Genomic DNA, 16,245 nt, shown 5'->3' with positions numbered 1-16,245 from the left:
ATACATTAATTAATTAAAAATAAACCAACAGCACCATGAAAACAAGCCAGATGTGGTGGTGAATACCTGTAATCCCAGAACTCAAGAGGATTTCTAGGCTCTGAGGTCAGACTGGACTACGAAGGGAGTTCTAGGTCAGCCAGGACTAGACAAAAATAACAGCGGCAATAATAACAGTGTTCTATGGAACGAAACAGCCGAGAAGACTTTAAAGGGCAAGCACACCGCAGGGCATGTCAGCACACACCTGGAATCCCAGAACTCAGGATGTTGAGGCAGCAAGATCATGAGTCCCAGGCCGGGCTACATGGCAAGAACCTGCCACAGAAAATCCAAATACATGAGAAACTGAAGAAATGTAAATTAAGACAGGAAAGCATTTAGATTACAAGCAAGATAATATAAGAACTTTTATGTCTATACTAAACAATGCCTAGATGAAGCAAGATAAAAAAGATGGAAAATTGGGGGACATGAGAAAAACGGGGCCTCTCACCCAGAAGCCTCTTGCCAGAAATGAAGAAAGAATTTTCGCACAATTAACAACTGCTTAAGTTTCTCCCTTTTCAGCTGTAAAGCTGTATTTTTCTCTAATCTCACCAGAAATCCCATTTAGAGAGAAAAGGCTTGTACTAAGCCCATTGAAAGACCACAGTATCTTCTGGCTTAACCCATCAGGTTAGAACTCAATACAAGGCATCTCCAGAGTCACCATATAATCTCAATTCTCAAAAGAGAGAGAAAGAGGGTGGCAAAAGGTGCTAAGGTTACTTAGCTAGCAACCTTTTAAGCTGTAACTTGAGGGCCAACACAAGGGTCTATACGGTTAATGCCAAGGCCGTTAGTTATGCGCCTCCCTCGTGGAGTCCACATCCACAACTTCGGTATGCCTAATTTTCCATGACTCTTTCTTATACTCTGTGCATGTCTTATTTTCTGTGGCTCCCTTGAGGCGTTCACATCCATACATGGGCATTTAATTCTCTGTAACTCTTAGGGGAGGCCAAGTTCACACTCTTAGGTGTGTCTTTGTTTCCATGGGTGCCTCTTTCTCCTAACCCTTGTGCTTCTCCAACTCTGCTTCATCACACTGGCTGGTTTTGAAATGCTTTTCTACATCAAACCCATGAATCCCAGTTTGGTCTGGATGGAGGTCTCTAAGGGTTCAGAACTCCCCAGGCTGCTGAGGATAACAGTGTGGAGCTGTATCTCAGGGCTGATGCACATATCTTATTGAAACGGAAACAGATATGTGGGAGGGGAACACTGCATATCAAAACAGTTTCTGATGAAATATTTGTTGACACTAGTTCTACTTCATACATATTTTAAAAGATTTAGTCATCTAGTTGTGTGTGTGTGCACATGTGTGCACAAGTGTGTGAGACTATGCATACAGGCAGAGACCAGAAGAGGGTGTGGAGTCCTCATCTGTCACCATCCACTTATTCCTGTGAGACTTCCTAAACCTAGAGCCCACGTTTTTCATAAATACTGGAAGCCAGACAATTCCAGCAATCCTCCTGAATCTGTACCCCTCAAAGTTGGGGTTATAGGCATGGGTAGGGCAGGGAAGTTATCTTATGTGGGTGGTGGGATCTTTTTTTTTAAAGATTTATTTATTTTATATATTCCTGCAGGGCAGAAGAGGGCACCGGACCTCATTACAGATGGCTGTGAGCCACCATGTGGTTGCCTGGAATTGAACTCAGGACCCCTGGAAGAGCAGCCAGTACTCTTAAACTCTGAGCCATCTCTCTAGTGCAGGTGATGGGCTCTTCAGCCCGAGTGGTGGGATCTTAACTCTAGTTTTCATGATTACACAGAAAGTGCTCTTAACTTTTGAACCATCTCATTGGTCCCCTTAACAAAATTCCTACAAAGCAAATAACTGAGATTCATGTAATGATAACCACAATGCACTCAACATACCACATATAACTTAATTCTCTAACATCGGAGCCTAAATTAAGTATTGTAATATATTATATATATAAATATATGAAATGCCATAAGCCATCCAAAAATAGTTTTTAATGATATGAGAGAAAGTTTGTGAAATCTTATTTCAAGCAGCAGCTTTAATGGAGTATATACAGTATTATTTTACATTTGTGAAGTAATACAATTACTTCAAAATTACAATACTATATTCCTAAATGTTAGTGGTGGCTGGAAAACTAGAAATGTGTTACAAGTGACAATATGGGGTGTTGGATCTTTCTGTGGTCTCTGTTTCTGTGTTTATACATTAGCATCTCATTGCAATCTCTCAAGACCTTGATCATTATACAAGATAATACAGAAAATGTTGGAGAGGTATATATCTCCCAGCTAGTATTTCATTTTATGTGGTTATAATATATTAATACAATACAATGAATAAGAATAGGGATGAATTTCAGATTCCATGAGAGACCAGAGAAAAAGATATTTATATTGTGAGGATGATTCTCGGATGGCATCACAGAGACAGCCATCTATTCCATACATTTAAGCCCATGAAAAGATTTACATAGAGATTTGGGTATCATCAACATAGCATTTGATCATAATTAAATGGTAATTGAAACCTTAAAAGCTAATGGATTTTTAAGGAAAACTGTGTGCCGGGAGAAGAGACTTTCATAATATTGAATCAGCAAGAACAGTATCGTTAAGGAAATAGATCAAGGAAAAGCTGCTCTCAATGTCAAAAAAGAAAGGAAAAGAAAAAGAAAGCAAAGCAAAGTGACTAGGTAATGGGAATTTTTATGAGAGACAAAACAGAGGGATTTCAGGGAAACACAGTCAGTAGGGACACATGCCAGTGAGATACCAGTAAGATGAAAGGGAAAGCTGAAACAAAGGAGCAACTCTTATATTTAGCAACAAGGTCTTCTTTTGGTGACCTTGAAACCAACACTTTCAATAATGTTAAGATGGGAGAAAACATTTCAGAGGCCTGCGAGGAAGGACAGTTAAATAGAGTGGTTGAAACCCATATCTCATCTCTGCTTTCCTAAAATCCCACTGGAAGGAAAAAGAATTAAAAATGCTCTAAACCCACAAAGACAAAGAGAATGAAACTAAGAGACTGTCAACAAATGTTTGGAACTGGAAAGGGACAGATGTGCAGTAACCAACAACAGACCAGAGAACGCTGGATTAGGAAGCCAACAGCAGCAAGCTGGCTTAGTGACGCAAAGACGCAAGTTTGCATGAAGAATAGCAAGAGCCACAGATCTACTCAGCCTGCCCTTTTCGCAGCCTGGCAGGAGATGTGAGGTTTACTTTGGCAGAGTTTTGACGGTTTACAAAAAAAAAAAAAAAAAAAAAAAAAAAAAAAAAAAAAAAAAAAAGTGTGTGTGTGTGATTTCTCAGTCTTATTCCCTGCTTGGCCCATAGAATGCTGACAGCAGGGTCTGTAAGCCTGCCCCACCCCATATACCCTGCCCACCAAAAGCAGGAGGGTGCAGGATTCATTCCAAGGGAAACAGATCCAAAAGAAACACCTACAGTTACTGACAGCTGAGATCCAACAATAAAAAGCTGGCACTCTGTTTTATAATCCTACAGCAAAGTTCACCAAGCAACAAATTGCCCCCGCCCCCTCATGGTTTCCCAACATCTTTCAGAACTGAAACTTAAAAGGGAAGTCAAAAGTTTACCAGGTATTCAGGAAAGTACTGAAAGTAATACACCGGTCCTAGCAGAGGCCCGAAACAATGAATCACAAAGAATTATCCTTCGCACTGAGGGTTTTTTTTTAATGTGCTAGCCTATGTTTGGGGTGTCAATCCCCTATTATAGGGTACCTTCACTTAAACTTTTTCTATCGATATATATATATATATATAATGTATATATGTATATATAATATATATTCTACTGTAGGTTTCCATATGGCATTTTCTTACAGTAGATAGCAATCAATAGAGAGACCCACACACAGTCAACATGCAAAGAATAAGAGACTACATAGTGCTCATCCCATTTAGGATGCCTGTATCATGTTCCTCTCCTCCAGGCTCATGGATCTTCAAGGAAAAGGAGCATACAAATCTTAGGAGTCAGAGGTAATGAAGGACTTCAACAAGGCTGTTTTCCTGACACAACCAGGCTGTTATTGCACATATGAACTCACAATGCTGACAGCATGCACAAAACATGTACTAGTTCAATGCAGACAACATCTCAGTTGGAGGAGGAAAGATGGGCATGGAGTTCCTCCCCAGCTGAGGAGCTATTTGCATTTGATAGCATTTGATAGAGAGGGGGTGTCAGTTTCTTTAATGGTGAAACCCCTGATCTGTCAACCGGGCAGGATTCACATCTAAGAGTAGCTGAGTAGTACAAACTGTACATGACGGATTAACAAAAGGAAAGAATGTGAAACTGGGTAGCTAAAGAGGTGGAGGTGAATATGAGAAAAGTTGGGGGAGAGGATAATATGCTCAAAATGCACTGAATTACTAGACTGCTTTAAAAGGGAAGGTCTCTTGCAAATTTTTGTTCAAATGTCGAAAGTTCAATTTTAATAGAATGATGAACAGAAGATTAGGAAAGAATTAATAATTTCATGCCTATATTCTTAGCACTGAGGAGGCTGAGGCAGGAGTATTGTTCAGTTTGATGACAGTGTACATGACAGAGTAAGTTCCATGTAAAAACAGCTAAAATTGAGACCCTGCCTCAAAGAGACAAAAAGTTGTATCCTTGCTCATATCTGGAATTGTTTCTCCTGCTTATTTCCTGTAACAGTTTTAATGTTTCAGGTCTCACATTAAGATAGTTCATCTATTTGGAGCTAATAATTGTGCAGGGTGAGAGGTGCGGGTCTAGCTTCATTCATATACAAGTAAATGCTCAGTTTTTCCAATCACCAATTGTTGAAGAGACTACTTTCTCCCCTCCAATATGTATTCTTGGTATCTTTGTAAAAAAAAATCAGGTGGCGATAGCTGTGTGAGTTCACATGTAGGTTTTCTATTCTAATTTTATCAATGTATGCTTCTGTCTTTGAATCAGGGATCATTTTAATTAGCTATTCTAGTTACTATGACTCTGTAGTACAACTTGACCAGTCACTAAAGAAATAATGTGAATGAAGGATAAATGTGACCTCATGAAACTAAAAACATTATCTAGCAAAGGAAATAGTTGATTGAGTGATGAGACAGCCAACAGAATAGGAAAAAACCTTTGCTAGCTTTATATCTGTCAAGATTAATATCTAGACTATATAAAGAACACACCAAACAGCACTACATCAAACAATGCAATCAATAAATGTGTTAATGACATGAATAGATCTCAAAAGATAAAATGTGGGAGGGCTTGGGTGATAGATCAGTTGGTAAAGTGCTTACTGTGGATGCATGAGGACCTGAGTTCAATCCTCAGGACCCATGTGAAAAATAGCACGATATGGTAGGTTATACTTATAATTCCAGTGTTGGGAAGGCAGATTCGTAGATACCCAAGGCTCATTGTCCAGCTAGCCTGTTTGGTGAATTCTATGCCAGTGAGAGAACATATCTCAAAAGACAAAATGGATGAAGACTGAGTAATGGCACCTAAGGTTGTCCCCTGCTCACCACATGCACACACATACAAATGTGCACGGGAAAACACGTGCACCTTCATACACACATGCATGCATGCATACACACAGATCAAACCCCAAAATAGAAAGATAAAATGCAAGTGAGCAACAATCATGAAAAAATGTTCAGCTTCAGTAACCATCAGAAAATGCAAATAAACCCTGCATTGTGATTGCATCTTATCCAAGTCAGAGTGATAATCATTTAAAAAATAATAAGTTCTGGCCAGGATATGGATAAAAGGAAACCCTTATATACTGCTAGTGAAAATGTAAACAAGTTATAAAAATCAGTATGAAGGTTGTTCAAAAATAATAAATAGATCTACCATATGACCCAGCTACAACATTCCTGGGTATTTACCCCAAAGACTCCAAGTCAACATATCACTAAGTTTCTTGTACACCAGTGTTTCATAATAGTCTAGTTATGGAACCAATCTAGGTGCCCAACAATAGGATAATGAAGAAAAATATGATATGTATGCACATGTGTATGTATGTATGTATTATATATGTGTGTGTATTATGTATGTATGTATGTATGTATTTTGGGGGCCAAAAAGAAGAATGAAGTTACTTTGTTGGAAAATGAATTCAACTACAGTTGTTCAATTAAGCAAATGAAACCAGTCTCACAATGCATCATATGCTTTTCTCTCATTTGTAGCTTCTAGATTTATATATAGATTCACAAAAGCAGGTACACAATGAAAATAGGAGTGAAACTTTCAAGAACAAAAGAGACCAACAGAAGAGAACACTGAGAAAATGGAGGTATTAGGGCTCATGTGTGCTGTAGGAACTCCTTTAAGATACCAGTCCACTTGGGTGTGGCCTCTTATACTATAAATGCCAATGAAAAGCTCATGCTTGCATTCTCCCCCCCCCCCACTCTCTGCTTCTGGATTCGGTTTCTGTTCCCTGTTCGTGCAGAGGACTGTGATCTCTGAGTCTACCCCTAAATAAATAACCCTTTATTACACTCAATTCTAGTATAAGATTATTTTTATAACTTCCATCTTCATCTGGTGCCCAACATGGTCAACTCCATCCACATAAAACCTGAGAGAGCTTGGAAAGTAATTCTAGACAGAAAAGAACAGAGTTGAGCATAGTTTCTTGGTAGCAGCATTTTCTCAGCTGGGCTCTGTTTGCTAGAGGCAAGCGCATCTCATTTAAGAGAGGCTTCCTGACTCAGTTTTAGCTGCAAAAATCTTGCAGTTCTTTTAAGAGGCCCCACCACCGAACACTTAAATTATGTTTATAAATAGCCAACAGCATGCTTCTTGGTGGTGGCAGGAACCTTGAAACTCTATGGAGTTGCGGCAATAAACATGGCTCCTTTCAGTAACTCCACCATGAAGCTAGACTCTCAGAAAGCTAAGGAATGGGGTGGATCCAATCATCAAAGCCATGGCTTTAATCCTGGCCATATCACTTAGCAAATTAAAGACTCATATGGTCAGAAAAAGAGAGATATACAGTAAAGATAGATTCAGATAAAAAAAAAAACCTCTAAATGGTTTAGAGTATGTTTTTAAAAAAATATACATAGGCTTGGGAGAGAAAAGAAAAAGGACAGAGTACTTAAAAAAAGAAAGAAAGAGAATAGTTGGATGTGGTAGCACACACCTTTAATACTAGTACTTGTGAGGCAGAGGCAGGTGGGTCTCTGTGAGTGCAAGGACAGCCTGGTCTACAGAGTGAGTTCCAGGACAGCCAAAGATACACAGAGAAACCCTGTCTCAAAAAAAAAAATTAAAAATAAAAATAAAAGAAATAGAGTTCCAAATAAAGCCACATAAAGATGGAAACTACACAGAGAATCTGGATACTGTATGTTATTATGTTGTCTTTGAATTGTTTGACAGCTGAGGAAGGAGCAACAGCTGCTAAAAGACATTTGATTATAAATGCTGCTGGATTAATACAACCTATATGTCTTGGATAATAGGAGAGTGCTGTTTCTGGCAATATAATTTTGCTATATTTTACATTCTAACTACGTACAAGGTGTCATTTTTTGTAAACAAGATTTAACATTTAATGAAAATAAGGACTGAGGAACTAGAAAGCAGTTGTCTTCAAAGAGAAGGGAAATACAATGACAACTATGGGGAATATGAGGTAGAAGAAAATTGTGGTTTTTTTAAATTTTGTTTTAGGCTATGGAGACATGAGTGGGCCTAAAAGCGGATGTGAAGCCAACAACTGTGTGGAAAATTGAAGCTATAAAAAATAAGGATGCACATAGCCAAATCACAAATGAGGAGACAAGTCTTTTATTAGAACCAGAAGGAAGGTGGAAGTAAGGAATATGCACATAACTATGTCTAGAAATTTGATATGAGAAGTTAAACATTATTATTTATACTTACCATTATCTATATAATTTGGCAAGCATGAGCAGAAACACAGCAGTGTTGAAATTTAGGGTGAGTACAATAAGATTTGAAATAGCATTGTGGAGCTGGATTGAAAAGGAAGCTGACCATAGCAACAGAGTTAGTACTGCACGCTCAGTAGTGTGGTGCATACTTGGTTGTGTGATTTTTCTCTACCAAAATTCAGAAAGTCAAATACAGGCATGGGAAAAGGTAGGCTGATTCAGGTTTGGGATTTTGTCAGACTGGGCGATGGGAAGGAGAATTGGGAAAAGAGAGAGTGGCTGAAGTGATAAACCGCAAAGCCCAAATAAGCTTAGAACAAAGTAGAGACAAGAGGTCACTCATAGAAAATAGGAAAGTGTATCTATGAGTCAAGACTTAGAGGTCTCAATAAAGTTGAATTTAAAAAGAGGTTGTGGTTAGAAAATGTGATACTTTAGTTTATGATTGTGTGATTCTGAGTGATGAGGATGAGATGTGGTTCAGGACACGACTGGATGAAGAGAATCCAAGTTGGGAGTCTCTGGAGAAGGTATCAGAGAAGGTGGATGACGAGGTGGTTAGAGTATAACATGGGTTAGTTGTCTGAGTGAACTGACCAAGATTGATGGCACTACCAATAGGAGGAAGATCGTGATTTTAAAAGCCAGTCTTCAATGAAGGCGAGGGAAATATGTAAAGGAGATCATATCTGGCCTAATGGTCTACTGTAACCCCTTGAAGGATTGGTGGCTTTACTGGACAATGATTTCCTTTAGGAGCATTGACTCTGGGACAATAGATAGACTATTAATGATCCAAGAATTCTCTGACACTCTGGAGCAATGTTCATGACATTAATTTTCAAAGGACCAAATAATTAAACAAAAGCCCAAGAATTACTATTCTAAGGAATTTGTGCAAAAAAAAACCAAAATGCAAAGATTAAAAACTGTATATACACCTATGCACACACAGACAACAACAATAAATGAACTCAGTGGTTTGGAAGAAAGAGAACATATGAAGTAGGGAAGGAAAACAGGGTGGGGGCTAGGAAAGGAATTGGAGTCAAGGAAGTAGGAGCGAATTTGATTTATTTTTTTAAAAGTACATAGGCTTAGGAAAGGCACACCCTATCCAATGCAATCCAGAGTTTCTATTCCATACACCATAACTATAACAGATTGCTCAAGACCTAGCAGGAAGCTTAAGGCAGTAGGTAGCCCTATACTTGGCTGTGTATTAAAATAGCTGGTGGGGGGCTGGAGAGATGGCTCAGTGGTTAAGAGTACTAACTGCTCTTCCAGAGGACCCAGGTTCAATTCCCAGCACTCACATGGCAGCTCACAACTATCTGAAGATCCAGTTGCAGGGGATCTGACACCTTCACACCAATGCACATAAAATAAAGTTAAATAAACCATAAACAATATTTTTAAAAAAAGATGGTGGGCTGCAAAAACAGAGGAAGGGGTCAAGATATCCGCAGGGTAATTTATTACTGAGGCTCAATTATTTACCTAGCTGGTAAAAATCTTCAGGTGGCAGCTACTGTACAATGGCTGAAGAGAATTAAGTGACTTTAAGCCAGCCCCCTTTCACAAGAGCGGGCATTTCAAAAAAATATAAGGAGCATATATACCTTTCAGCGATATTTCTTGCAGATTGCAGAAACCGGGCTTGGTCATTTTCCTTCAGAATATGCTCAGCTTGGTTGATGAGGACTGTTGACCGTTCAAGACACTGGCGGCAATTAGCAACCTGCTGTGCCAATTTTCTCAGTTTCATAACCTTAAAAGATTGGGAAGAGAAAAGATGAGATACAACATACTGTGCTTAATTAAAAGCAATAAAATACCATGAAGAAGGTCTGCCCCAGTGATTCTAAAAGTAAGGGTTATTAATATCGTATGGCCCCTACATCAACTGTTCACCTTCTCATCCTGGCTGCTAAGTCTCTTGCCCAGTCTATAACTTGATTACTTACTTTGCACTCAGGCATTTCTCTACTATCTACCTCCTCTTTGTATTTACAACATTGTTCTGATTGTAAAAGCAATGCATGCTAATTTTTAGAAAATTAAATACAAATATAAAAAGAAGTTCTACCACCTAGAGATCACCATTGTTACATTTTATTTTGGCAATATATTTTTGCATACATTTAATAAAACTCCCTCATTTTTATTTATGAGAAGCTGTATTTCCAAGCATATATTTCTCTAAGTATCTTTACACCTACTACAATGTATTCTTGGAAACTTCAGTTTATGTTAGCTGGAACTACCCAGCATGGCACAAAGTATTGGTCATCAAATAAGGTACTTTCAACTTTTCCCATTGTACCCTCAGCATGGGCTTTCAATCACTATCATTTACCAGTAGGCTAACAAGTCTAAAAACATACAGCGGCTGCATGGAGACTTTCATCTGACCTCTTTAACCCTTACTCTTCAGTTCCCTGCATAGAAATCTGCAGTTCTTTGATACTTTTCTCTCCTTTTCTCTGTTATATCTAGTAAATTAAATGATGCTGTTTTCTCTCTAGCAATTATGCTTTTCCTTTCCATATGTTCTATCACTAGCCTAGTTTACATCTTCTAGAACTCATACCAGAAATCATTGCATGTCTGCAAACTTGATTTCTTGGCATCAATATCATCATGTTTTGATCTACCATGCGCATCTCTACCATATCAAATTGAATCCTCCCTACAGAATCACAATAGTTTCCCAGCACCTTTTGTAAGGTCTAAGTAGCCAAAATGGCAGTCACATTTCTTCTGTAATCCCAACCTATGTTTCTACCATTCTTTCTTTCTTTTTATTGCCTTAAAATATGGAGGGTAAGGGGTTGGAAAGATGGCTTAGTGGTTAAGAACAATGATTACTTTTCCAGAAGACCTGGGTTCTATTCTTGACACCCACATGCTGGCCTACAACTGACCTTAACTCCAGTCCCAAGAGATCCCGTGACCTCTTTTGGCCTCCAAGGACACTGCATGCACATGATACACAGACATACACCCAGGCAAAACACCCATACACACAAAATAAATGTTAAAAATTTAATTGAAAACATGCTAAAGCAAAATGCCTCAATCTTAAGTAAATGATCATCTGTGTGCATGCGTGTACACATAACCAACATCCAGGCCAAAGTAGAGAATGTTTGCAGCACCCAGAGCTGCCATCGCTTTTTATCAGACTCAGCAAACACTACTTGGTGTCTCTACCAATGATCTCATTTCTTTTTGATTTTCTGATTCAATTTCAAACTGCAATAGTCAGGAATGAGCTTTGTAAAAGGCCAGCTGCACGTTGGCCTCCCTGAAGTGCTGGGGTTTACCTTTGTCTCTTTGATTTTGACAGCAATCATTTGCTTCCTCTGCTGGATGATCTCTACCAACTCGTCACATTCTTCCATAAGTTTTGCCTCATGCATAGCCGTATTCACCTGCCAAGAGAGGCCAAAGTATTAGAAAGGGATTGTTGCTTTGGTCTCCTGCTGCATCTAAAAGGTTCGGACTGATGGCTAAACATGCACAACTTCTTCCAGACCTCCTTCAGTAAGATCCACTCCTAGAAGAAGGGTAGAGATGATGACATCAATGATGCAAGGGTATTGAAGCATCACAGTCAGGAAGCTCTCCAGGCCTCTGGTAGGTTCTGATGGTTAATGGAAAGCTGGGCAGAAGGACAGATGAGATGGGGGCCTGTCATTCCCACTGTGCAAATCCCTTTACTCAATCACCTGTCCTCCTGCTGTTCTTTGGAAAAGAAGGACAGAAGATGCATGTGTTTCAAGGGAAGAAGATCCTCTTCCACAGGCACAATAATATTAAGATTACAATGCAACAACATATTTCTATGGGCCTAAAATGCTTTCCATTTTCCTCGTTCCCTTCTGATTTTAAATATGAGAATGTGCAGATCTATTTTCACATGAAACATATGAATGTGTAGATACTTTTTCACATAGCTGTCATAATGTTTTACTCATATTTCTTGGCTTAGAGAAAAAAATCTATCCAATATCTAAATACTTTTCCTATTTTGAGATACTATCTACATCAAAATATCTCTGCCGCAAAGTCAAAAGGGAGTTGAATCAACAGCCACTATTCACTGTCTTTCTGTGGACAGATCTCTTCTCCCCTTCCTCTCTAATACTATTGATAATGGATGGAATGAAGTCCAGATGCGGTGCTAAAATGGATATAGGAGATTATGGGACTCCCCAGATATAATGGGGAAAGAAGAAACAAGTATCTGACTGCTTTGAAGCAATCTATATGCCAAACACTACACAGAAAAATAATTCATGTATTAAATTATAATTATAAGTTTTTAATACAGAAGCTGTTCTTTTCTTTCACTTCACAAATGCAGAAACAAAGGCTTTGAGAATGTTACTAGCTTCCTCCAGATCTCAATGCTAATTAAGTGGCAAAACCATATTTCAAATTGAGCTCTTTGAAATGAATGCCTGAGCTAGTTGAGAAGAAACATCGGCAGGTGTTGGCAAGCAAGTTTCAGTTCCATTTCTGCGGCACACAGAGCAGTGACACAGAGAAGTACAATTATCCCAAGAGTCTATTCAAGGACCACTTGAGCAGAGCTCTAGAAAGCTGAGAAACAGACAATGATTTCCTTGAGAGCATCAAAACCCAAGGAGTTAGATTGCTGTATTAGCTGGGGAGGAGGGGCTGTACTGTCAAGTCACTTGCTCTCTTCAAAAGATTCCTATACATATCTCAAATTCAATAAAATATCCATCCCTGGGCCCTGCTATCTCCTCTCTCCATCAGCCCTGCTGGATATTTTTAAATGGTTTTAATAATTATTTTAGAATTCCATATAGTGTATTTTGATCATATTCACCCTCAACTACTTCCCCTAACTCCTCCCAGATCCACTCCTACCCTCTTTAGCTTCCTGTCTTCTTTTCAAAACTTAAAAAAAAAAAAAAAGAAAATAACCCACAAAGTCCAATTTGTACTGCCCACATAATACTAGGCTGGGACCATCCACTGGAGTGTGGTCAATCTACCAGGGACCACACCTTTTAAAAAAACACAACTGATTCTTCTTTCTGAGAAGTCTCCAACTGAACAGAGTTCCTTGGTTCTTGCTGGATAGTGTTATATTTCTTTTCTTAAAGGTTTTTAAATTTTATGTGCATGAGTGTTTTATCTTCATGTGTGTATGTGTACCATGTATGTTCCTGATGCTTTGCTTTATGATAATCATTATCCCCTTTGCACTACCCATCTTCATTCTGACATCCATTTTTCTTCAATCATTTCAGATTTCTTATTGTTCTTTTAGAATGCCATGAATTTGTATGTCCTATATTTTTCCTGAGATTATCCTTTTATTTAACAAGGCATATCCTCATTTATTGAATAAACTTACATTTATCTTCCAAGGACAAACTCAGTAATCAGGACAAACTCAGTAATCATCCTTTCTGTAACTTTTTCTCACTGGTAACTGCACAATAAATTACGTTCCCACCTACATTTACATATATTTTCCATATAATTCAGTAATTCTGCTTACTATTTCATATCACTGCAATTGTATTATAGCGTCTTCACCACTTAATCATAAAGTCTGGAGGCAGAGACTGTGTTTTGTCTATCTCCAGAATAGAGAATGGTATATAGTACACACTATGTCAGTATCTGTTGGAGTGTGTGTGATATGTCCAGTTGGTTCTCTGTTCTATATATGATATCTAAAGATTAACTTTTCATTTTCCCTCCATGTCTACTCTCCACTTTTGATTTACTATCTTTTATTAATAATGTTGTTACAGTTACTTGGATTTAGTAACTTTTTTGAAAAAAGATTTTATTTTAATTTTGATATTATTATATAATCACAATTTCCCCCTTCCCTCCTACCTCTTCCATATACCCCTCCTTACTCGCCTTCAAATTCATGGCTTCTTTCTTCACTAATTGTTGTTACATGCATATATACATAATATATACACATATATGCATATATAATTCTAACTATATATGTATAATGCTACTTGTATGTAACTTTTCAGGGTTCACAATTTGGAATTAGATAACCAACCGGTGTGCACTTCCCTGGGGAAGATTATTTCTCCCAATTTTAGCATTCCTTAGCTGCCTTTGTGTAGTGTTTAGGTCTCATGGTCTTTCCCCCATCCACCTTGGCATGTATATTGTTGTCCTTGCTCAGTTCATGTCTAGGAAGTCATGTTGGTGAGACTTTATGGGTGTGGCATCTGAGATCACTAGGGAAGAGCAAACTTGTTCCTCATAGCCCCATGTAAATTTTCAGCAGTCCCAAAGCCCTATTGTCATTTCAATCTCCCTAAAGTTTCTCGAGAATTTGAGTCAAGTTGCAAATACATTGAGTCCTTTATTACCCTTTGCACACCTTTGAAAAGGCCTCTTTAACTAAGCTCTCTGCTCTCAAAGTCATTGTTATTGCCTGCAGCCCCATAACTCTTCCTTTGCCTTCTTCATCAAACATTTATTAAGCACCTTTTGTGGAATACATTCTGCTAAGGCCCTGTCTTCAAACAATTAGCAATCTAGGTGAGGAAGAATAGGGCATATGCATGTATGCATACGAGAGAGAGAGAGAGAGAGAGAGAGAGAGAGAGAGAGAGAGAGAGAGAGAGAGAGAGAAATCAAAGTAGCATAAGATAAATGTCAACTGAGCCATGCCAACTCTAAACACAGAAACTGAAAGAAAACACCATTCTCTTAGTGAGCAAGTGGAAAAGATCCAAGAATGAGATGGGATGTGTTAGAGATTTAAAAGTTAAAAGGGAAGAACATTTCAAACCAAGCAACAAGGCTTGAATGAGACACCATGTCAAGAACTTTATTCTATATGCAATATGATATTCTTAAAAATATTCTTTTTTAAGAGTTATTTTTTATTTTTATGTATGCATATGTGCCTGTGCCTGCTAGTGGGACACCCACAGAGGCCAGAAGAGAAAGGATCTGGAGTCACAGTGGTTGTAAGCTGTCTGACATGAAAGCTTAAGAACTAAACTCTAGTCTTCTGAAAGAACAGTAATCTCTCCTAACCACTGAGTCATCTTGCCACCAAATATTCTTGAAGAGAAGAAAAATAGGATGATGGATGCCTTCAGTTAACTTTTTTTTTAATGAAGAGGAAATATCATTATTGGCACACCAACATGGGACAACCACATTCACATAAAACCTGTGAAAGCTTAGAAAGGAATTATAGACACAAAAGAACAGAGTTAAGCACGGCTTCTTGGTAGCTGGCATTTTTTTTTCAGATGAACTCTGTTTGCTGGTGGTGAGCAGGAGTGCTGAGGCTCCTTTAAGAAAAGACTTACTGAGTCAGCATAAGAAATGGTGGCTTCCTGTTTCAGGCAGCACAAATTCAGGCTCTTTTAGAAGGCCAAGCACTTGAACAGGGTTTTCGGGCAGCATGCTACAAGTTACTTGGTGGCAGCATGGGCCAACTAGCTCCCACCCAGTAGTCTCAGAAACAGTGAACAGACCTCGGCCATGTTGGACTGGATGGGCCCAAAAGGCAAAGCAGCCTTAGTCCTTACCATGCTGCTCAGCATTTTAAGGAACAGCACTGGTCAGAAAATGATTACAAATATGCAATAAAGACAAATTCAGATGGAAAAGACCTCTAAATGGGTCACAGTGTTGAATAAATATATGTAGGCTTAGGAGAGAGAAGAAATAGTTATAAAACAAAGTAAATAGTTTGAAAAAAGTAAAGACTTTAAAGAGACAGAGTACAGACAGTCATAGATTAAAGGAGTAAAGAAACATACGCCACATAAAGATGGAATATACACAGAGAATCTGAATTATGTTTATTACTGTGTTTTCTTTGAATTTTTGACTGTGACTGAGCTAAGTACAGAGAGACAGTTCATTGTACAGGCTGCTAAGCTAAACCAACATATATATATATTAAGGTATCTTGACTTCAAAATTTGTGTCTAAGGATATGTTGCTTTGGAAAAGAGGTTCTGATTTTGTTTCCACAGAAGATGAGAACCTGTGGATTCCTTCCAGGATAATGTGATTTGATGGACCAAGACCCCTGAAAGGTCTCTGTAAACCTCTAAAATTACTTTGCCCAACAAAAATCAGGAAGCATTTTGGAGAGAACTATGCCCAAACCCCCAAATATTGTTTATAAAGAGATGAATACTTTGCAATGGTATAGATCTTGGTCTATTGATACAAATTTAAGGTCAATTTTGTTATACTGTGTATATATATTTCT

At 38.3% G+C, this 16,245-nt stretch overlaps 1 protein-coding gene across 3 annotated transcripts in view; it reads right to left on the bottom strand.

The window, feature by feature from the left end:
• Mid2 (midline 2) overlaps positions 1-16,245 on the bottom strand; it is a 100,838-nt gene that overhangs the window by 21,065 nt on the left and 63,528 nt on the right. For all 3 annotated transcript variants that reach the window (XM_050124044.1, XM_050124043.1, XM_050124045.1), the window contains exons 4-5: positions 11,309-11,416; positions 9,602-9,750 (exon numbers count right to left, since the gene is read on the bottom strand). In XM_050124044.1, coding sequence (XP_049980001.1) covers positions 9,602-9,750; positions 11,309-11,416 — 257 coding nt within the window. The remainder of the gene's footprint in view (positions 1-9,601; positions 9,751-11,308; positions 11,417-16,245) is intronic.

Source organism: Alexandromys fortis, unplaced genomic scaffold, assembly GCF_014885135.2.
Source record: "Alexandromys fortis isolate MF-2015 unplaced genomic scaffold, M_Fortis_MF-2015_v1.1 scaffold_195, whole genome shotgun sequence".
Classification (NCBI taxonomy): Eukaryota; Metazoa; Chordata; class Mammalia; order Rodentia; family Cricetidae; genus Alexandromys; species Alexandromys fortis.
Note: the sequence above shows the minus strand (reverse complement) of the source record. Positions and strands in the feature narration are given on the sequence as shown.